The 22381-nt window shown below is 43.4% G+C and overlaps 1 protein-coding gene across 1 annotated transcript in view; it reads right to left on the bottom strand.

The window, feature by feature from the left end:
* The window catches only part of cftr (CF transmembrane conductance regulator), a 176538-nt gene that overhangs the window by 41515 nt on the left and 112642 nt on the right, over window positions 1–22381 (bottom strand). Inside the window, exons 12-15 of the mRNA XM_078416674.1 lie at window positions 20676–20770; window positions 17601–17687; window positions 13300–14047; window positions 8975–9103 (exon numbers count right to left, since the gene is read on the bottom strand). Coding sequence (XP_078272800.1) covers window positions 8975–9103; window positions 13300–14047; window positions 17601–17687; window positions 20676–20770 — 1059 coding nt within the window. The remainder of the gene's footprint in view (window positions 1–8974; window positions 9104–13299; window positions 14048–17600; window positions 17688–20675; window positions 20771–22381) is intronic.

The following is a 22381-nucleotide window of genomic DNA, read 5'->3' on the forward strand; positions in this document are numbered from 1 at the left end:
CACCGAGGTACAGTGAAAGGAATTTGGTGCATGCTAACCAGTCAGTGGAAAGACAAAACATGATTACGAACGATCGAGCCGTTCACAGTGAACAGATACGTGATAAGGGAATAACGTTTAGTGCAAGATAAAGCCAGAATCCTCAGTATTTTACCCAGAGTAGGGGAATCAAGAACAAGATGACTTGGATTTAAGGTGAAAAGAGAAAGATATGTGATATAAACCAGGGGCGCAGCATTTTCACACAGAGGGTGGAGGGAATATGGAACAAGTTGCCAGAGGAGTTAGTTGAGGCAGGTACTATAGCAACATTTAAAATATATTTGAACAGGTACATGGATAGGAAAGGTTTAGCAGGATATGGGCCAAATGCAGGCAGGTGGGACGAGTGTAGATAAGGCATCTTGGTTGGCAGGGGCAAGTGGGCTAAAGGGCCTGTTTCCGTGCTATATAACTCTATGACGTTGTTCCTGCTCAATACTCATGAGAACTTAACAAAGCAGGCAGACAGGCTTTCTCAAACATTTCTGCTCGAACGAGCTGCCAGTGGAAGAGCCACCATGCAGATGAGATCCAAGAATCATCTTGCATTAGCCTCTTGCTGCAGATGCATATTGGGCTTCTGGCAAGCCTAGGCTTCAAGCATATTATGCTCGACAGATGTAAACAGAGACCATAAGAACAAGATGCCAGTTTAGGCCATTCAGCCACTATTGCCGACTCCATTCTTCAATAAGATCATAGTCAATCGTTTCCTTTGGCAACTTGTTCCGGTGCCAACTACTGGTCTTTTGGTTCCCTTATATCTAAAAATCTACTAGCATGTCTTGGCTCTGCTCAGCAAATGTCTCCACCATCTTCTCACCTGCATGATAGGAGAGAACCAATGAGCAAATGTGAGTATGGAGTGAAACAGGTTGTTTTTATAATGAAAGGGAAGAGATTTCAGCCTTTACAAAATGACCATCCAAGGAGATCAGAACACCTTAGAGAATTTTTCCTTTTTCCCATTTTTCTTTGTGGTGTTCTGGAACGATTTGCGTTTCTTTCTCCAACAATATAATTTTGACTAATGCTTTGTGCTGTTACAAAATTGTTGCTTACAAAATGGCATCAACTACAGTTCCAGGCACCAAATTCAATGGCAAACAAATACAGCTGTTCCTTTGAGAAATTGATTTAGTTCTGAATCGACCATCAACAAACATTTAGAAAAATGTCACTTTATGCTCAATCTCATCAATTCTATAGTTTAGTTTAGTTTAATTTAGTTTAGTTTAGTTTAGAGATACAGCGCGGAAACAGGCCATTCGGCCCACCGGGTCCGCGCCGACCAGCGATCCCCACACATTAACACCATCCTACACCCACTAAGGACAATTTACATTTATACCAATTTTCAAACATACGTCTTTGGAGTGTGGGAAGAAACCGAAGATATTGGAGAAAACTCATGGGGGTCACGGGGAGAACATACAAACTCCATACAGACAGTACCCGTAGTCGGGATTGAACCTGGGTCTCCGGCACTGCAAGCGCTGTAAGGCAGCAACTCTACCGCTGCACCACCGTGCCGCCAATTCTTTCTGAATATCGGTTCAGGTTTCTGTTTATTAATGTTCTGTGTATTAAGGTGCAGTGGAAAAACTTTGTTCTCCTTTCTATCTAATGTGATCATATAATACTATACAGAAATATAAACAAGTCAATAATCAAAGGGGAAGATACAGTGTGCTGAATATAGTTGTCAATATTGTAGTGTACTAGTTCATTAGCACAGGGATCTCTCTTGAACTGTTCTTTAGGGTGAATATTTGAACAAATCTCTATTTGACCCGAAACGTCGCCCATTCCTTCTCTCCTGAGATGCTGCCTGACCTGCTGAGTTACTCCAGCATTTTGTGAATAAATACCATTGTGGATAGGTATGGTTATCGGAGTTAGCTGCATTTCTGTGGATTTTCATTAATAAGTGAATATTATACAATGTTTTGCTTGTAGCCTTCTAAGTACTTGATGTAGCCCACCTTCATGGGGAGAACGTATGAACTCCGTACAGACAGGACCCGTAGTCGGGATTGAACCCGGGTCTCTGGCGCTGTCAGTCTGTAGCTCTACCACTATGCCAACATGGAACCAAAGACTAGGGAGCAGAGTTATAAATTAGTGCTAAGTTTTTGTGAAGTTAGGAAACTGACCGAATCAGAAAGGATATTGAAAGTTTGAAAACAAAAGGAATTGATGCTGGTTCATTATTTTAAACTGGGAATTAATGTACATTTTGTCAACTAAAGTTAGGAAGGAAAATGGGACCAAATAGCTCAATGGGGGTGGGTTGTTTTTCAAGTACAATCCTACTGAAAGCCATAAGAGGCTTGAGCAAGTAAAGGATCTACCTATATCTTAAAAATCGCATATTTTCTGAGAGAATAATAATTTGCATTCAATGCCAAACAGCAATGTTCATGTGACAATCAATCACAAATTACTTTACAAGAGGTTTGGAGGGCCAAAGCAGAATTTGTTTAAAAATCAAGACGTCACCAGAAGTGCTGGGAGTTGTTACTAATTCGACCAACAACCAGGACATTAATCTGGTACAGCCCATTGTAGAACCTTTTTGATGTTCAGCCCATTGATTTATAAGGATCACATGGCCAGGATCCACCACCTTGATCTGCAACTGCAACGAGGCAGAATGAACATTTCATCCTGCAAATGAGATTAAAGCATAACCTCACCGGTACCAGAGTATTTAGGACATTTGTCTGAAACAGGCACTAACCACAAAGTACTGATATATCTTGGACCACATAAAAGCAAACAATACGCGTTTTATTGTTGCCACTCTGCTTTAAAGGACTCGATTAAGATTGGGCAGTTCATTTTTTTTTAATGTAAGGCTAATATATGAGTGAGTGATCATGTTACCTTTAATGTTTCAGTTCACTGGCCCAGAATGGAACCAAAGGGCCTACTTATTTTGGTGCAGTTAACTGGATCATGCTGTGTGTAGAAAATGAGCAGCAGATGCTGGTTTACAATAAAGACAGACACAAATGCTGGAGTAACGCAACAGGACAGACAGCATCTCTGGAGAGAAGGAATGGGTGACGTTTCGGGTCATAGATACATAGACAATAGGTGCAGGAGTAGGCCATTCAGCCCTTTGACCACCGTTCAATCTGATCATGGCTGATCATCCACAATCAGTACTCCATTTCTGCCCTCTCCCCATATCCCTTCATTCCGCTAGCCCTAAGAGCTCTATCTACTCTCTTTTGAATGCGTCCAGTTAATTGGCCTCCACTGCCTTCTGAGGCAGAGAATTCCACAAATTCACAACTCTCTGGGTGAAAAAGTTTTTCCTCATCTCAGTTCTAAATAGCCGACCCCTTATTCTTAAACTGTGGCCCATGGTTCTGGACTCCCCCAACATTGGGAACATGGTTCCTGCCTCTAACGTGTTCAATCCCTTAATAATTTTATATGTTTCTATAAGATCCCCTATCCTTCTAAATTCCAGTGAATACAAGCCCAGTCACTCAATTTTTTCATCATATAACAGTCCCGGAAATTAACCTCATGAACCTACGCTGCACTCCCTCAATAGCAATAATGTCCTTCCTCAAATTAGGAGACCAAAACTGCACACAATACTCCAGATGTGGTCTCACCAGGGCCCTATACAACTGCAGAAGGACCTCTTTGCTCCGATACTCAACTCCCCTCATTATGAAGGCCAACATGCCATTAGCTTTCTTCACTGCCTGCTCTACCTGCATGCTTACTTTAAGTGACTGATGTACAAGGACATCCAGGTCTCGTTGTACTTCCCCTTTTCCTAACCTGACACCATTCAGATAATGCTCTGCCTTCCTGTTATTGCCACCAAAGTGGATAACCTACCATTGATCCACATTACACTGCATCTGCCATGCATCTGCCCACTCACCCAACCTGTCCAAGTCACCCTGCATCCTCTTCACAGTTCACACTGCCACCCAGCTTTGTGTCATCTGCAAATTTGCAAATGTTACTTTTAATTCCTTCATCTAAATCATGAATGTAGATTGTAAATAGCTGCGGTCCCAGCACCGAGCCTTGCGGCACCCCACTAGTCCCTTCTAGAGTCGGGGAAATGGAAACAAGAGACATATATACAGTGATGTAGAGGGAGATAGAACAAAGAAATGAAAGATATGCAAAAAAGTAACGATGATCAAGGAAACCATCTATTGATAGCTGTGGGCTAGGTGATAAAGAGTTGTACAGTCAATGAAACTCACCAGGACGACAGTGAAACTAGTACAACGACCAGGGTGGGGGAGGGACGGAGAGAGAGGGGATGTAAAGGTGACTTGAAGTTGGAGATCATGCTGTGTTCAGTTTCTCTGGAGCGACGTGAGATTTTGACTTGATGCCAGAGTCTAACTCATAGTAGCCAAGGCCCTCCAGGAAATATGGGGCGCACATCCCTTCATCCCTTTGCTAGTGCTAGGAAAAGCGTTTTGCATCATAGCAGCATCAAAGTAATAACTGTCCTTGCAGGAAATCTTTAGATGTCAATTGCGGCCCCCTGCATGAAATTCAAAAATTAACTAATATAGGTGTGTTCTTGGTGAAGCTGCCCTGTATTTAAATCTGAAGAAACACATCAGTTTAAAATTAATCAGTATTATTGTGAATTATTTCCAAAATATAAGACTTTGTGCCTAAATTGTTAGCAGAGGGAGCCCTGTCAACGCAGACTCAAAATTAGAAGCAGCAAAGAAAAGCAGAAGTGATTGAATGTGAAATATCAGCTATAAGTGCTAATCTGTGGAGATAGGCCAAATGGATTGATCAGCACAGGGGAATATGTTCAAGATGGTGCAAGTACTTCGTTTTTTTGTTTACTGTTAAAGCTACAGTGTGGAAACAGGCCCTTCAGCGCATCAAGTCAATGCCTACCAGCGATTACCTGTACACTAGCACTATCCCACACACTACGGATAATTTACAATTTTACAGGAGCCCTTTAACCTACAAATCTGTACGTCTTTTGGAGTGTGGGAGGAGACCGGAACACCTGGAGATAACCCATGCAGTCACAGGCAGAACGAACAAACTCCATACAGACAGCACCCAGAGTGAGGCTCGAACCTGGGTCTCTGGTGCTGTAAGGCAGCGACTCTACCACTGTGCCACTCTTTCACCCACAGTAGTAATGCAAGATGCCCTCTCTCCTCCTCCTCAAAATCATCCAAAACATTTATAATATGAGCTTACGGACACAATGTATACCCTCTTTACATCTCTCCATACAACCCTACACAAGAACAATACAGAAAACTCAAGATTCACAACCAAGATGTGATGGGAAGAACGATTCTGCCTCAAAACATCCTGGAGGTGATTAATTCTAAAATATTTAACTTAATTTAATTGTCTTATACATTGTTATGTCCACAGTTTCTGTATCGGCCACACTCCCAATATTTAGCTTTTAAAGGATTGTGACAAGAATTATTGTTGCAAAGTTCAGATTTGTAAAACTGGTGAAATGGAAGGCACTGATGTTTCAGTTAACCTTTTATTTAAGGGAAAAATATATTTTAAATTGTTATTACCAGGAGGCATTGTTGGGATAATACAAAGAGGCTTGAAGGAAATATTGACCAGTGAATAGACAAACAGAGCAGTTGGAATATAATGTCACAAAAATCTTGAGATCACCCAAAATATAAAGGATGATTTTTGTTTCAGTTTATTCAGGATTGAATGACTTTGGTTTTAAGGGAGATCTAGGTGTCCTAAAGGTTAACATGCATGTTCATTGGGCAATAAGGAAGGCCTTTAATGTAGACGGATATGAGTTCAAAAGTGGAGATATATTCCTCCAATTATACACAGGTCTGGTGAGACCCCCATCTGCAGATATTGTATAGGCCTCTGGCATCCCTATTGAGGGAAAGATATATTCACAATGGAAGGAGAGCAGTGCAGCAAATGTTCCTCAGATTGATGCTTGGAATGGCATTTTTTGTATGAACAGGAATTAGGCAGAATGTGACTCCATATATGGAATTCAAGCTCGAGAGGGTGATTTCATTGCAACTTTCAAGGGATCAGAACAATAGAACATAATGTGAAAAGGTTGCTCCTCAGTTTCCTATTAAATCTTTCCCCCTCTGACCTTAAACCTATGTCTTCTGGTTTTTCATTCCCCTATTCTGGGTAAAAGACTATTGAATGAGACTTGGCTATTCCAATCACTAACAATGTAACAAGCAACATATAATCTTCTGAACAAGCTATTTCATGAAAGAAGTTGAATCCATGGACAGAGAGGTAATTTGATTTCACAATTAGAATTTTAAATAATTTTAATACTTGGATAAATTAAGAAAATTAAATGTTCTGGCCACATGGCGTATCATCTGGTAACGTGAGAGAACAGTGAACCATTACATTTCCATCAAGTGATAAATTGCTTGACACAAACCCTGGTCTCTGGGACAGAAATTGTCAGAACCTCGCCCTGCGTAACATTTAAGAAGAAATCTCTCTGCTAACAAATTAAGCACAAAGTCTTATATTTTGGAAATAATTCACGTGCCTGCGGAAGGTACGCAGCATCATCAAGGACCGCAGCCACCCAGCACGCAGGCTGTTCTCCTTGTTACCGTCAGGCAGACGATACAGGAGTATGGCTGCACGTACCACCAGACTTAAGAACAGTTTCTACCATCAGCCCATCAGGCTTCTGAACTCATAAACACATTTCAAATCATATATGTTGATTATTTTTAATATTGTCTTTTTAACTATTTATTATATTGTCTTTTTACCTTACTGATGTCATTTTTTTAATCATATTTATCCATGGAATATTAATGCTGAAGTGACCCGTTGTCTTGTCAAATACATTTTATTGTATCGTTGACCCTGTGCCAACCTACATATGGCAAATAAAATTTATTGTTATTATTATGATATAATTTTAAACTGATGTGTGTCTTCAGATTTGGATACAGATTCGCTTTGCCAAGAACCCCCTATAATAGTTTTGGGGCAGCACGTTTGCGCAGCGGTAGAGTTGCTGCCTTACAGCACCAGAGACCTGGCTTTGATCCTGACTACGAGCGCTGTCTGTACAGAGTTTGTACGTTCTCCCCGTGACTGCGTGGGTTTTCTCCGAGAACTTCAGTATCCTCCCACACCCCAAAGACATACAGCTTTGTAGATTAATTTGCTTGGTATAAATGTTAAAAAAATGTTTCTAGTGTAGGATGGTGTTAATAGAAAACAAAATAGGTGCAGGAGGCCATTCGGCTGTTAGAGCCAGCACCACCATTCAATATGATCATGGCTGTACATCCTAAATCAGTACCCCGTTCCTGCTTGCTCCCCACATCCCTTGATTCCGTTAGCCCTAAGAGCTATATCTAACTCTCTCTTGAAAACATCCAGTGAATTGGCCTCCTCTGCCTTCTGTGGCAGAGAATTCCACTTCTGTGGCAGAGAATTTTGTGCATGAAGTCACAATTGACGTTATTTTGCAAGCAACAAACTTCCAAGAGCACAAGCCATTACTTGTAATTAAACTATTCATGACTTCCACATCCCTGAGCAAAATAAGTGAATGCAAACTTTCCCACTGTGTTTATCAGCTCAATATTCTAAAGGGCAAGATCTATCATCATCAAGATACTGTACCTGGACTAGCTCATAGATTCATCATGTCTTGCACTCTCTGCAGGCCCTTTACACAAGAGGGCCTTGGAGTCTTGGTTGCTGAGGATAACCAGCACATTTTAGAGATTAAAGGATTCGAGAAAAATGGGGTCCGTGCAGGAAAGTGGTCTGAAGGCAAAAGATCATCATTATCTTACTGAATGACAGAGCATGCAGGAATATCCAGATAGCCTAGTCCTGCTTCTATGTGGGATGTTATATTTTATATTACCAACTCATTCAGTAGTTAAGCAAAATGCATTGTCAATGCATCAAGTGTGCAAACGATATAAAACCCTACCAGGTACAAAGGTCCTCCAAGATCTTTCTTTTGATTTTAGTTTCATTGTATTGATTAATACAATGTATTAATAATAATTCGCAATGTTTGCCCTAATAAAGAGTTTGAAATGTGTTTGTATTTCATTGCTTTTTTCTGGAACCCCAGAGGTTGTGGGCTGTGTGATACAGGCCTTAGAGAAGTATATAAAATGATGAGAGGTGTAGATAGGGTAGACAGTCAGAACCTTTTTCCCAGGGTGAAAAAATCAAATACTCGAGGGGTTAGCTTTAAGGCGAGAGGGGCAAAATTTGAAGGAGGTGTTTGGGGCGACATTTTTAAAAGAGGGTGGTGTCTAGAATGAACTACTCGGGGTGGTGGTTGAGGCTGATACGATAATGGTATTTAAGAGACTTTGTGATAGTCAGGTTGAACAGCAAGGAATGGAGGGATGTGGATTAAGTGCAGGCAAATATGAGTAGGTCCTGGCATCATGTTTGGCACATCGTGGGCTGAAGGGCCAGTACTAAATTGTCCTCTGTTCTAAATGTACATGAATTAAATTACCGGGCGGCACGGTGGCGTAGCAGTAGAGTTGCTGCCTTACAGCGCTTACAGTGCCAGAGACCCGGGTTCAATCCCAACTATGGGTGCTGTCTGTTCGGAGTTTGTACGTTCTCCCCGTGACCACGTGGGTTTTCTCCGAAATCTTCGGTTTCCTCCCACACTCCAAAGACGTACAGGTTTGTAGGTTAATTGGCTTGGGTTTGTCTACTTGGTATAAGTGTAAATAGTGTGTGTAAGCTTGTGTTAATGTGCGATGATCGCTGGTCGTTGTGGGCTCGGTGGGTTGAAGGGCCCGTTTCCACGCTGTATCTCTAAACTATACTAAAAAACTAAATGATGCCGCTGGAAAAAAAGAAAATTCATGAACAAGTCATTAAGATCTACAGCTGTTCCATTTTTTATTCTTACCTCTGCTAAAAATATAACAAGGCAAAGGATGAGCACAATGACCAAGCTGCGATTAAGGGTAAGGTATCTGAGATAAGTGCTCCATGTAGTAGTAATGCTATGGCTTTCCTCTTCATCAACAAAGCATTCCTAAAGGAAAACAGAGTGAGATTCTTAATACCACAGCAATAGCAACAAGCTGTACTCGCATTGCACAGGTAAAACAGCACAAATATCAACATCTAAGGGCAGCATTACCAAACAATATTTGTCACTGAGATACATGAGGTGATATTTAGGCAAATGACCAAAAGCTTAGTTTAGTTGAGTTTATTGTCACGTGTACCGAGGTACAGTGTAAAGCTTTTGTTGTGTGCTAACCAGTCAGCAGAAAGACAACCAGGAGATGAGGGTTTCAAGATGCATGTTTGAGAATAATGGAGATGTAGAGAAGCATGAATATTCAGCAACAAATCTCCAACTCTTGGCAGCTGATGGCAGGACCATTAGAGGTGGAGAATTTTAAACACAAGAAACCTAAATTGGAAATGAAGAGAGAACCCAGAAAATGGAGAAGGGGGCAATAACAGAAATGGTGGAGTAAAGGCAATGATGGGGTTTGAACATAAGGATGAGAGTTTAGAATAAAAGCAGAGTTTAACTCAAAGATGCAGAGAAATGAGTTAGAGGGAGTTAGCATGAAGCTGGACATGAGGGGGAGTTTGAACTTCCAGCAGCATTGTTTTGGAATGGTTTATTGAGAGATATCAAGGTTTCAGCATCTTAGACTTGACATGTGGTGTTTGGGTCGTCTTGGGTCAACGTTTGCAAATGATCCAGTTCAGTTTCCGATAGATGCCAGGGAGAAGGATTACATAGAAACAGACCATTCAATCCAACTCTCCGATCAATTATGCTGCAATTCTCCTCTCACCTTTTCTACCTAAATTCAGTAGCATAATCTACTATTCCTTCTCCCTCCAGACATGCCTTGAATGCACCAACTACTGCGTGTGGTAGCAATCTCACATTCTTACAATCTTTGGGGAAAGATTATTTTCCTGCGTTTTCTGCTGGATTTCACACTGTAGCCAGGACTTATAGTTTAGTTTGGTTTAGTTTAGAGATACAGCGCGGAAACAAGTCCTTTCGGCCCACCGGGACCGCGCCGACCAGCGATCCCCGCACATTAACACTATCCTATACCCACTAGGGACAATTTTTACATTTTCCAAGCCAATTAACCTACAAACCTGCACGTCTTTGAAGTGTGGGAGGAAACTGAAGATGTCGGAGAAAACCCACGCGGGTCACGGGGAGAACGTACAAACTCCGTACAAACTGCACCCGAAGTCGGGATGGAACCCGGGTCTTCGGCGCTGCATTCGCTGTAAGGCAGCAACTCTACCGCTGTGCCGCCCATTATAGTTATGGTCTTCCCCACAACACTCTTGAAGGTTTTGTTTCATGGTCTTAAACATATTTGTTAGGTACCCCTCAGACCTTTTCTCCATACTCTTGTATTTCTGGTGTCACCTTCGTAAATCCTCTCTAAAACCTCTTCTGTGCCTCCATAGTGTTTCTATAAAACGCTGACTGCAAGCGAATGCAGAACCATTAAGTAAGGCCTAACCAAGTTATCTAAGTGTCGTCCAACATCCATTTGGTTCCCTGCCCCACACAGATTTGCAATTCCGAAGTAATGTATTCTATCTACCTAAACCTCATATTTCTATGCGTTCATCTTTGTTTGCCAATTATTTGCTCTTTCAACAGAGTGTGAATTGGTTACAAAAATTGCATGGGCTACTATTGTTTACAAAGTGGCTATAATACCCTGTAATTGACTCTGAAAAGGTGAGTTCAAATTCTGATATTTCACAAATGTTTCCCTCTTGGCAAGTTTCATCAGCATTGAGAAAAAAACACAAGGTGCTAGAGTAACTCAGTAGGTCAGGCAGCATCTCTGGAGGCCATGGATGGGCGATTTTTCAGGTCTGGACCCTTTTTCAGTAGATTTAATTTGAGGAAGGACGTCCTTACTATTGAGGCAGTGCAGCATAGGCTCACGAGATTAATCCCTGGGATGGAGGGACTGTCATATGAGGAAAGATTGGAAAGACTGGGCTTGTAATCACTGGAGTTTAGAAGGATGAGAGGGGTTCTTATATAGACAAATAAATTTTTTAAAGTACTAGACAAGCTAAATGCAGTAAAAATGTTCCCAATGTTGGGGGAGTCCAGAACCAGGGGACACAGTCTAAGAATTAAGGGGAGGCCATTTAAAACTGTGAGAAGAAACTTTTTCACCCAGAGAATTGTGAATTTGTGGAATTCTCTGCCACAGAGGACAGTGGAAGCCAATTCACTGGATAAATTTAAGAGAGAGTTAGATAGAGCTCTAGGGGCTAGCAGAATCAAAGGATATGGGGAGAAGGCAGGCACGGGTTACTGATTGTAGATGATCAGCCATGATCACAAAGAATGGCGGTGCTGGCTCGAAGGACCAAATGGCCTCCTCCTGCATCTATTTTCTATGTTTCTATCTACAGTTCTTCTTCAGTCTCAAGAAAGGCTTCAGTCCCGGCCTGAAACGTCACCTATCCATGGGCTCCAGTGATGCTTCCTGATCCACTCAGTTACTACAGCACTTTGTGGTTTCTGGTCAAGATTACAGCATCTGCAGTTCCTTGTAGCTACTTCATCAGCCTTGGGCAGGTCACCCAGGCAGAGGAAGACAAATTAACCATCACCTGCTTTCAAGCTAGGTTGGCATCTTATTGGCGGCCATTGAAATGTCCGTGAAGGTGATACTCAAGACATAAAGCACTGTAGTACAGGAAGAGGCCATTCCGCCCATAATGTCTGCACTGACCTTGATACCAATCTAATCGCATCTGCCTTACACGGTTTGCATTCCTACCTGTTCACAAGCCTTTCTAAATATTTTTTAAATGCTGCTACCCTATTTCTACCATTTTCTCCGGCAGTGCATCGACCTACCACTCTTTGTGTAAAAACAAAACTTGCCCTTTAAATATATTTTTTAACCTTCTCCCTCTCACCTTAAACCTATGCCCTCTTGGAGTTGAAATTTCTCACCCTGGACAGAAAGACCCTGACTATCTACCCTATCTATGCCAATGATAATATTATATAATTCTATCATGTCAGGCCTATTTCCATGCAGTGTGACTCTGTGTTAGAATATACTGCCTGAGAAAATAGTGAAGGCAGGTTCTATTATGACATTTAAGAAGCATCTCGAAGAGCACTTGAAATATTAAAGCACTGTAGACTGCAAACTAATTGCTGCTAAAGGGGATTTTTAATAGATGATTACTTACAATACAATATATCTTTATTGTCATTGTACAGGGGTACAACGAGATTGGGATGGACATGGAGGTTAGAGGGTCAGTTTCTATGATCTCCAGCACTCTTTGAAGTTTCATTAAGGTGCATGGTTGTCAATGCAAAGTACGGAGATTTCTACTAAAGCTAGAGGAGACCTTCTACAGAACTAACACAAGTGGATGGAGTTAAGGTACATATCAGCCATGATCTCAATGAATAGCAGAACAAACTTGAAGAGCTGAATGTTTTCCCTATGTTCGTATGCTACTTTAGATAATGTCTGACCAACATTGTGGCATTCTTTAGTTACATTTTCATCTTTTTAACCCCAGAATAATAAAGAAACAAATATGATAATCCTGACAAAGCCAGTGCAGTTTATTCTTTCTATTCATTCACAGGTGTGAGTACTGCTGATTAGGCATTAGTTTTTGCCCACCCCTTGAACTATGTGGCTTGCTGCACCATGTCACAGCATGGTTAGGACCAGTCACATTAAGGCAGTGGAGGCCAATTCTCTGAATGCATTCAAGAGAGAGCTAGATAGAGCTCTTAAGGATAGCGGAGTCAGGGGGTATGGGGAGAAGGCAGAACGGGGTACTGATTGAGAATGATCACATTGAATGGCGGTGCTGGCTCGAAGGGCCGAATGGCCTCCTCCTGCACCTATTGCCTATTGTCTATTGTCTAATGCAGCTCTCGGTTCACATATACGGCTAACAAAACCTCTTTCCCCACAGGACACTGTGTCAGAGAGTAGTTCATCTGTGGAACTCGTTGCCACAGAGGGCTGTGGAGGCCAAGTCAGTGGATATTGTTAAGGCATACATAAGGAAATTATTGATTACAACGGGTGTCGAGGGTTATGGGGCGAAGGGAGGAAAATGGGATCAGGAGGCAGAGATCAGCCATAAAAAAATGTTGATGTGTATTTTCTTGCAATTATTCTGTTAAATTATAATGTTCAGCACTGGGATGATTCCACATACCTTTAGATCCTCTTCATTTATTTCTTCACTAATTTCAAAAGATCCGTCTTCGGACAAACGTCTTGAGTAAAGATCAATATCTGAAGAGGCAAAGTTAGTTTGGGAAGCCATGGACAGCTTGCGTACTGTGCTGCGGCGCGAGCGGCTCTTATTCTGGGCTGCGGAAGAGTTGGTCATGAGTGCCAGAACAGACTGGCGCCTGTGAGGCTGGAAAGACATCTCGCTTTTGAACAAGTTGTTCCAGGGCTGCGTAGGTTCCCCCAGCTCATTCTCAGGAATGAGAGAGAAACGCCTTTCCCCCGGCTCCGTGCCGCTGTCTTCTACACCGTTGGTCTGTGGGAACGACATCGCTGTTTGTATCAGGGAGAAATTCTTGTTTGAGGTTATAGGATTGAGCTTCAGCGAGGATTTTCTTTTCTCGATAATTTCTGTTGGTGGCTGCTTGAAGGATGCTTTCCGTGTTTCACTGAAGCCTCCCTGACCGGCTCCATCTCCTGAGGTTACCGAGCACCGGCGGAAGGTTTCAGTGAGAATCGAGCTCCTTCTCTCGGCACTGAAACTATCAAAGCCCTCCGAACCCAGCAGCTGTGAACTGAAGTCGGGCTTTTCTCCTTGAAGTTCAGAAAAGGTTCCGTAGAAGTAGCAGTGGCCCTCGTGAAGGAGCAGAATTTTATCCGCCTTCTTCAAATGCTCCAGTTTTGAAGTCACCAAGATTCGAATTTTGTTTGCCATGAGCTTACAGAGACAACTGTTTAAAACAAAAACAGAAAATATAATCTTTTCAAGGATGTTGCCAGGACTAGAGGGTGTGAGCTATTGGGAGAGGTTGAGTAGGATGGGTCTCTATTCCATGGAGCGCAGAAGGATGAGGGGTGATCTTATAGAGGTGTATAACATCACGAGAGGAATACATCGGGTAGATGCACAGAGTCTTTTTCCCAGAGTAGGGGAATCGAGGACCAGGGGACATAGGTTCAAGGTGAAGGGGAAAAGATTTAATAGGAATCCGAGTGGTAACTTTTTCACACAGAGGGTGGTGGGTGTATGGAACAAGCTGCCAGAGGAGGTAGTTGAGGCTGGGACTATCCCATCGGTTAAGAAACAGTTAGACAGGTACATGGATACGACAGGTTTGGAGGGTTATGGACCAAGCGCTGGTAAGTGGGACTAGGGTAGCCAGGACATTGTTGGCCGGTGTGGGCGAGTTGGGCCGAACGGCCTGTTTCCACACTGTATCACTCTATGGCTCTAGAGTGCTTCCATTAGAACATTCAGCACAGGAGGCTAAGGGTTGACCTTGTTGAGGTGTTTAAAAATCATGAGGGGAATTGATAGGGTGAATGCACAGTCTTTAACCCAGAGTAGCGGAATCATGAACCATAGGACAAAGGTTTAAAATGATTGGGGAAATATTTCATAGGAATCTGAGGGGCAACCTTTTCACTCAGTGAGCAGTGAGTATATAGAGTGAGCTGCCAGAGGAGGTATTTGAAGCAGGTACATTAACAACATTGAAATGACATTTGGACAGGTAAGGTTTAGAGGAATATGGGCCAAACACAAGCAGCTGGAACTAGCTCAGATGGGCTATTTTGGTTGGCATGGACAAGTTGGGCTACAGGTTTGTTTCTGTGCTGCATGACTCTATGACTATGAATAAGCAGCTTTACATTTGATTTTTGAGAGATTCATTATAAAAGATATCGATGCAAATAAAATATCCTCTGCATTAATGTACGCGGATGCACTCTGACAAACTAAATAGATTATGAATCATTTAACTGAGAAAGACTTATTCACAAAATGCTGGAGTAACTCAGCAGGTCAGGCAGCATCTCGGGAGAGAAGGAATGGGTGACGTTTCAGGTCGAGACCCTTCTTCAGACTGATGTCAGGGGGGCGGGAGAAAGGAAGGATATAGGTGGAGACAGGAAGATAGAGGGCGATCTGGGAAGGAGGAGGGGAAGGGAGGGACAGATGAGCTATCTGAAGTTGGAGAAGTCAACGTTCATACCACTGGGCTGCAAACTGCTCAGGCGAAATATGAGGTGCTACTCCTCCAACTTCCGGTGGGCCTCACTATGGCACTGGAGGAGGCCCATGACAGAAAGGTCAGACTGGGAATGGGAGGGGGAGTTAAAGTGCTCGGCCACCGGGAGATCAGTTTTGTTAATGCAGACCGAGCGCAGGTGTTCAGCGAAGTGATCGCCAAGCCTGTGCTTGGTTTCGCCGATATAAATAAGTAACTGAGAAAGACGTTCAATACATGAAAATGGACACGAAAGGATCTTTCATCCCAAAGACGGGCGAGTTTGAAGGTTAATTGGCCTCTGTAAGTGGCCCCTTAGTGTGCAAGGAGTGGATGAGAAAGTGGGATAACATGGAACTAGTATGAATGGGTGATTAATGGTTGGTGTGGACTCGGTGGGCCGAAGGGCCTGTTTCCAAGCTGTATCCAAATCAATCAATTAAAATATATATTAAGTAGCCAGAAGCAAACCACAAGTGATGATTCTGTGGGCTTGGAAACATAATGGTTTCAGATTCACTGATTAGGTAATCTGTTTTGTGAGCAGCTTCACCTGTTCCTCATTACTCACACCATGGATAACTTCAGCACATAGACATAGAGAATGTCTCGGAAGTCAGATCTCATTAACATTGCACAGTCGATGTGATACAATGATGATACATTATCACAACCTACTTCTCACTTTACTTACTTATTTTATTTTAACTTATTTTGAGGAATTGTTTAAAAACTGGAAGGTGGCGCGGCGGTAGAGTTGCTGCCTTACAGCGCCAGAGACCTGGGTTTGATCCTGACTACGGATGCTGTCTGTGCAGAGTTTGTACGTTCTCCCGTGACCTGCGTGGTTTTTCCCCAGGTGTCCAGTTTCAATAGACAATAGACAATAGGCAGGAGTAGGCCATTCGGCCCTTCAAGCCAGCACCACCATTCAATGTGATCATGGCTGATCATTCTCAATCAGTACCCCATTTCTGCCTTCTCCCCATACCCCCTGACTCTGCTATCCTTAAGAGCTCTATCTAGCTCTCTCTTGAATGCATTCAGAGAATTAGTAAGAATAAGAAGGCAGATTATTATCTGAATGGTGTCAAGTTAGGAAAAGGGGACGTACAACGAGAGCTGGGTGTCCTAGTGCATCAGTCACTGAAAGGAAGCATGCAGGTACAGCAGGCAGTAAAGAAAGTCAATGGAATGTTGGCCTTCATAACAAGAGGAGTTGAGTATAGGAGCAAAGATGTCCTTCTGCAGTTGTACAGGGCCCTAGTGAGACCGCACCTGGAGTACTGTGTGCAGTTTTGGTCTCCAAATTTGAGGAAGGATATTCTTGCTATTGAGGGCGTGCAGCGTAGGTTTACTAGGTTAATTCCCGGAATGGCAGGACTGTCATATGTTGAAAGACTGGAGCGACTAGGTTTGTCTACACTGGAATTTAGAAGGATGAGAGGAGATCTTATCGAAACATATAAGATTATTAAGGGGTTGGACACATTAGAGGCAGGAAACATGTTCCCAATGTTGGGGGAGTCCCGAACCAGGGGCCACAGTTTAATAATAAGGGGTAGGCCATTTAGAACGGAGATGAGGAAAAGCTTTTTCAGTCAGAGAGTTGTGAATCTGTGGAATTCTCTGCCTCAGAAGGCAGTGGAGGCCAATTCTCTGAATGCATTCAAGAGGGAGCTAGATAGAGCTCTTAAGGATAGCGGAGTAAGTGGGTATGGGGAGAAGGCAGGAACGGGGTACTGATTGAGAATGATCAGCCATGATCACATTGAATGATCAGCCATGATCACATTGGCTCGAAGGGCCGAATGGCCTACTCCTGCACCTATTGTCTATTGTCTATTAAACTGCATCTGCCATGCATCCGCCCACTCACACAACCTGTCCAAGCTCATAGCATCTTCCTCACAGTTCACACTGCCACCCAGCTTTGTATCATCTACAAATTTGCTAATGGTACTTTTAATCCCTTCATCCAAGTCATTAATGTATATTGTAAATAGCTGCGGTTCCACACCGAGCCTTGTGGTACCCCACTAGTCACTGCCTGCCATTCTGAAAGGATTCCTCCCATTCTCCAGTGACGTGCAGGTTTATACGTAAATTGGCTTGGTATAATTGTGAATTGTCCCTAGTGCATGCAGGATAGTGTAAGTGTGCGGGGATCACTGGTGGACTCGGTGGGCCGAAGGGTCTGTTTCTATGCTGTATCTATAAACTAAAAACGAAGCTAAACTAAATAAGTTTTTCATAGAATATTGAAAGATACCTTTCAAAAATGTCCTTTTCTGTTGTTACATCAAGGTGACTAAATGGTGAATCCAGTAGATAGAGATCGGCATCTTTATACAGGGCCCTGTGGCAGAAGGAAAGAACATGAGCATGTCAGTCTAATGGGCCCGATCTTGCTGGCTAATGCCTGAAGTAGCATTCAGAAGCAACAGCATTTAACAGTTTATGATGTCGAAATGTCCTTGACATTTGTGCGGGCTTTATTGGCCACTCAACACCTAGACTTACGAATAGACTGGAGAACCTGATCTGCCAATTCATTCCTCTGCCAAACACCAAGCAGTCTGGGGCTGATGTACCTCAGCATTACCCTCAATTATCACCTCAGATTCTGCTCCAGGTCCAATCTGCCACAGAATCTGAGGGCTGTCTGATTTCACTGGGAATTGTATGGCTTCAGGTGAAAAGGCAAATGAAAAGTTAAGTTACTTTTTGAAAAACTATATCGAGTCAGTGTTTATTTGTCGTATGCACCGGTTTTGAACTGGAACATCAAAATTACTTGCTGCAGCTTCTCAGGCACATCAGATGCAACGACAACAATAAATATATAATGGTATCAGTTAATCTATGTAAACTAGACGATGATAGTGCGAAAATCACAGTGCAGAAAGCAACCTTAGCAGTACAAAGCCTGAGTGGTTCAGTGCTGAGGTAGGGCTATACTTAAGAGCTGTTCAAGATCCCTACAGTTGAGAAGATGTTCTTGAATCCGGAGGTAATGGTTCTCAGCCTCCTGTTCCTTCCCTGTGTTTGGCCCATATCTCTCTCAATTATAGCAGCAGAAGGTCAAGGTCTTTGATGATATTGGTCACCTTTTAGACATAGCACCTCCTCGCGATCCCTTCAGTGTTGGGGGGGGGGGGGGGGTCAGTACTTGTGATGAGCTGACTGGGCAATGTCCACCACTCTCTGTAGCCTATTGTAAACCTCCTCTGGACCCTCTCCAGAGCCAGCACATCATTCCTCAGATATGGTGCCCAAAGGTTTGTAGGTTAATTTGGCTTTGTTAAAAAATTGTGAAATTTTCCCTAGTGTGTAGGATAGTGTTAGCGTACGGGGACCGCTGGTTGGCATAGACTCAGTGGGCCAAAGGGCCTGTTTCCACACAGTATCTCTAATCTCTAAAACTGCTTTCAGTAAGGCATTTGATAAGGTTCCGCATGGTAGGCTGCTCTGGAAGGTTAGATCGCATGGGATCCAAGGAGAGATAGCTGAATGGATAGCAAATTGGCTCCATGGAAGGAAGCAGAGGGTGATGGTGGAAGGTTTCTTCTCGGACTGGAGGCCTGTGACCAGTGGTGTGCCTCAGGGTTCGGTGCTGGGCCTGTTACTGTTTGTCATCCACATCAATGATTTGGATGTAAACATACAAGGCAAGTTTGCTGATGATACAAAAGTTAGTGGTTTTGCAAGTAGTGAAGATGGTTGTGAACGATTGCAGCAGGATCTGGATCGATTGGCCAGGTGGGCAGAGGAATGGTTGATGGAATTTAATACAGAGAAGTGTGAGGTGTTGCATTTTGGGACGTCAAACAAGGGCAGGACCTACACAGTAAATGGTAGGCCTCTGGGGAGTGTTGTAGAGCAGAGGGATCTAGGAGTACAGGTGCATGGTTCTTTAGAGGTCGAGTCGCATGTATATGAGGTGGTCAAAAAGGCTTTTGGCACTTTAGCCTTCTTCAGTCAGAGTATTGAGTATAGAAGTTGGGAGGTCTTGTTGCAGTTGTATAAGGTGTTGGTGAGACCGCATTTAGACTATTCTGTGTTCAGTTCTGGGCACCATGTTATAGGAAAGATATTGTCAAGCTTGAAAGGGTTCAAAAAAGATTTACGAGGATGTTTCCAGGACTAGAGGGTGGGGGCTATAGGGAGAGGTTGTGTAGGCTGGGTCTCTATTCCATGGAGTGCAGGAGGATGAGGGGTGTACAAAATCATGAGAGGAGTAGATTAGGTAGATGCACAGAGTCCCTTGCCCAGAGTAGGGGAATCGAGGACCAGATGACATAGGTTCAAGATGAAGGGGAAGAGATTTAATAGGAATCTGAGGAGTAACTTTTTCAAACAAAGGGTGGTGGGTGTATGGAACAAGCTGCCAGAGGAGATAGTTGAAGCTGGGACTATCCCATCGTTTAAGAAACAGTTAGACAGGTACATGGATAGGACAGGTTTGGAGGGATATGGACCAAGCGCAGGCAATTGGGACTAGTGTAGCTGGGACATTGTTGGCCGTTGCGGGCAAGTTGAACCGAAGGGCCTGTTTCCACACTGTATCACTCTATGACTCTATGCTTAAATTAAACCTTATTCTGCCCTTTGATTAACTTCCTGAGGTGATATGCTGTCCACTAATACAAATTCTGAATAGTCGCTTTGCAGTTTTGGTGAATGAGTGAGGTAATTTTAAGAGTCAACGACATTCGTGGGACTGGAGTCACATGCTAAATTCCAGGGATGTCATATTTCCTCCTTTATTGAAGGACCTTGGTCAACAACGGTCTCAGTTCTCTGGACGTTACCTCACCAGCAACCATCAGTGCCCATTCAGTAACCAAAGGCATTTAACTTAAGTAACATTCTGTGCATTGGCTGCTACACATTGTGGGGGGGTGGGGGGTATTATCCCTCAAATAAGGGAAGGATAACATGAGTTGTGAGCGTTTCGGGTAAAATTGTGTAAACGCCACATTACGACGCATTGGAAATTGTGTGAACACTTCACTGCGACGCATTGAATGTGTGGATAGCCTCCGAGAATGTCGGAAGAATTTTTGCACAATACCTGTTTTGTATATTTTTTTTACTCTGAATAAAGTTTATTTTGATGAAACAAAAAGTAACATTCTGTATGAATTTGCCACAGTGGAATGACATTCTACGGATGATAGAACTTTGCCAAGAATCGTCCATTCTCATGCACTATTTGTTCATTGTCTGGAGTGGAAAAAGGATTGCCTTATCAGGGCACCTTAAAAAGATTTCCCAAATCAGACACATCGTTTTTCTTTTGTATAAAAATGTTTTGTTAACAAAGTTAAGTTGCAAAACAAACCTTGCCAGGGAGATTCTTGCTCGCTGACCTCCGCTGAGAGTAATCCCGCCATCTCCCAGAACAGTTTTATCCTTGTTAGGAAATATTGTGATATCCTGGTGGATAAGAGTGAAAGGCCATTTGTCATTTATTTTCATTTCACAGTGCTAAAACATGTTTCTTTCTATTGTACTCCAATTAAGTGTCCTATCTTTGCTTTCAGCAGACTGAAATGACAGCAACAGATTGTTTCTGCTGCAAGACTTTAGACGGAGGGAGAAGAGGCATCTTGCTGCAAGTAAGAATCTGCTTTTTAAAAGAAAAAGGTTTTTTAAAAACCGTCGGGAAGAAGTTGCAGAGTTGCTTTTTCAGATTTTGCTAATTGTGGAGGCGGGACATTAGCATGAAGCAGGCGTCTTGTGGTCTTAGTTAGTAAATAACAATGAAGCACAGGCGGAGCAGCGTGCTGGGAGCGGGCGGCTGTGTTGAGGTGAAGTGCCTTGTGGTGGAAAAGTGCATCTTGAGGCTTTGGCTCGCGAGGCTTTTGTGAGAAGGGCTGAGAGGAGCGGACCTGTCAGACCCAGAGCAGCAGCAAGCAGGAAGGAGAATGCTGTCCGTCAAGGAATGTTGCCGACTGGCCCGCTGCAGACTGCAGGAGTACGTGCTGAGGGACGCACTGAAGCTCGGTGCAGCCAACGCCAAGGCCCTGTGGGGGAGGACCACAGTCTAGGATCCTTCCGCTGCTGGACATGGGGGGCAGGGTGTGGTGGAGAGAGACGCCCCTCCAAATAAGGGATACTGTGTAAATGTCTGTAAATTTGGAAGTGAATGCCTGTATCGAATGTGTAACCTCCGGAAATGTCGGATGGGGTTGTTAAGAAAGAAGATGTTTTGTAAATATTTATGACTTGAATAAAGTATTTTTTGATGAAAAAAAAAAAAAGGAAGGAGAATGATACGCTAAGGAGACATGCAGGATGACGTGATGTGCTGCAGCTGCATGATGTAGGAGCTGGGGGACGGACCCCTTGGTGAATGTTGGTGACCACATCTGCAGCCAATGCTGGTTAATTGAGGAACTCAGACTGAAGGTGGGCGACATGGACTCTGAGCTTCAAACGCTGCGGTACTTCAGAGACGGGGAGAATGACCTGGACGCTGTGTATCCAGGCAGATACGCCCGCTAGAGTAACTGCTTCCAAGGTGGTCCGTGGTGATGTAGAGGGTGTGACTGCTAGTGAGGCAGGCTGGGGAGCAGAGGTGAGGACTGAGTTAGAGGACCCTCAGCCCTTGAGCTTGTCAAGCAGGTCTGAGATTCTTGCTCGCAGTGCAGGCAAGAGTGGAGGTTGTAGGAAGGATGAGCAACCTGACCAGAGCACAGTGGTTCAGGGGGCCATTCGAGAGGAGATGGGGAAGAAAAATGTTGTTGTCGTTGGCGATTGTATAGTTTGGGGCATTGACACTGTTGTGGGTCACGAGGATCGGGAGTCCCTGAAGGCTGTGTTGCCTGCCTGGTGCCCAGGTCCAGGACATCTCGTCTGATCTGCAGAGGAACTTGGAACAGGAAGGGAATAAATCCAGCTGTCATGGTCCATTTGGGTGTCAATAACATAGGTAGAACGAGGAAAGAGGTTCTGCTGAGGGAATTTGAACAGCTAGGCACCAAGTTGAAAAGCAGAACCAAGATGGTAATAATGTGCAGGAAGGAACTGCAGATGCTGGTTTAC

The sequence above is a fragment of the Rhinoraja longicauda genome, chromosome 20 (assembly GCF_053455715.1).
Source record: "Rhinoraja longicauda isolate Sanriku21f chromosome 20, sRhiLon1.1, whole genome shotgun sequence".
In the NCBI taxonomy this organism is placed as follows: Eukaryota; Metazoa; Chordata; class Chondrichthyes; order Rajiformes; family Arhynchobatidae; genus Rhinoraja; species Rhinoraja longicauda.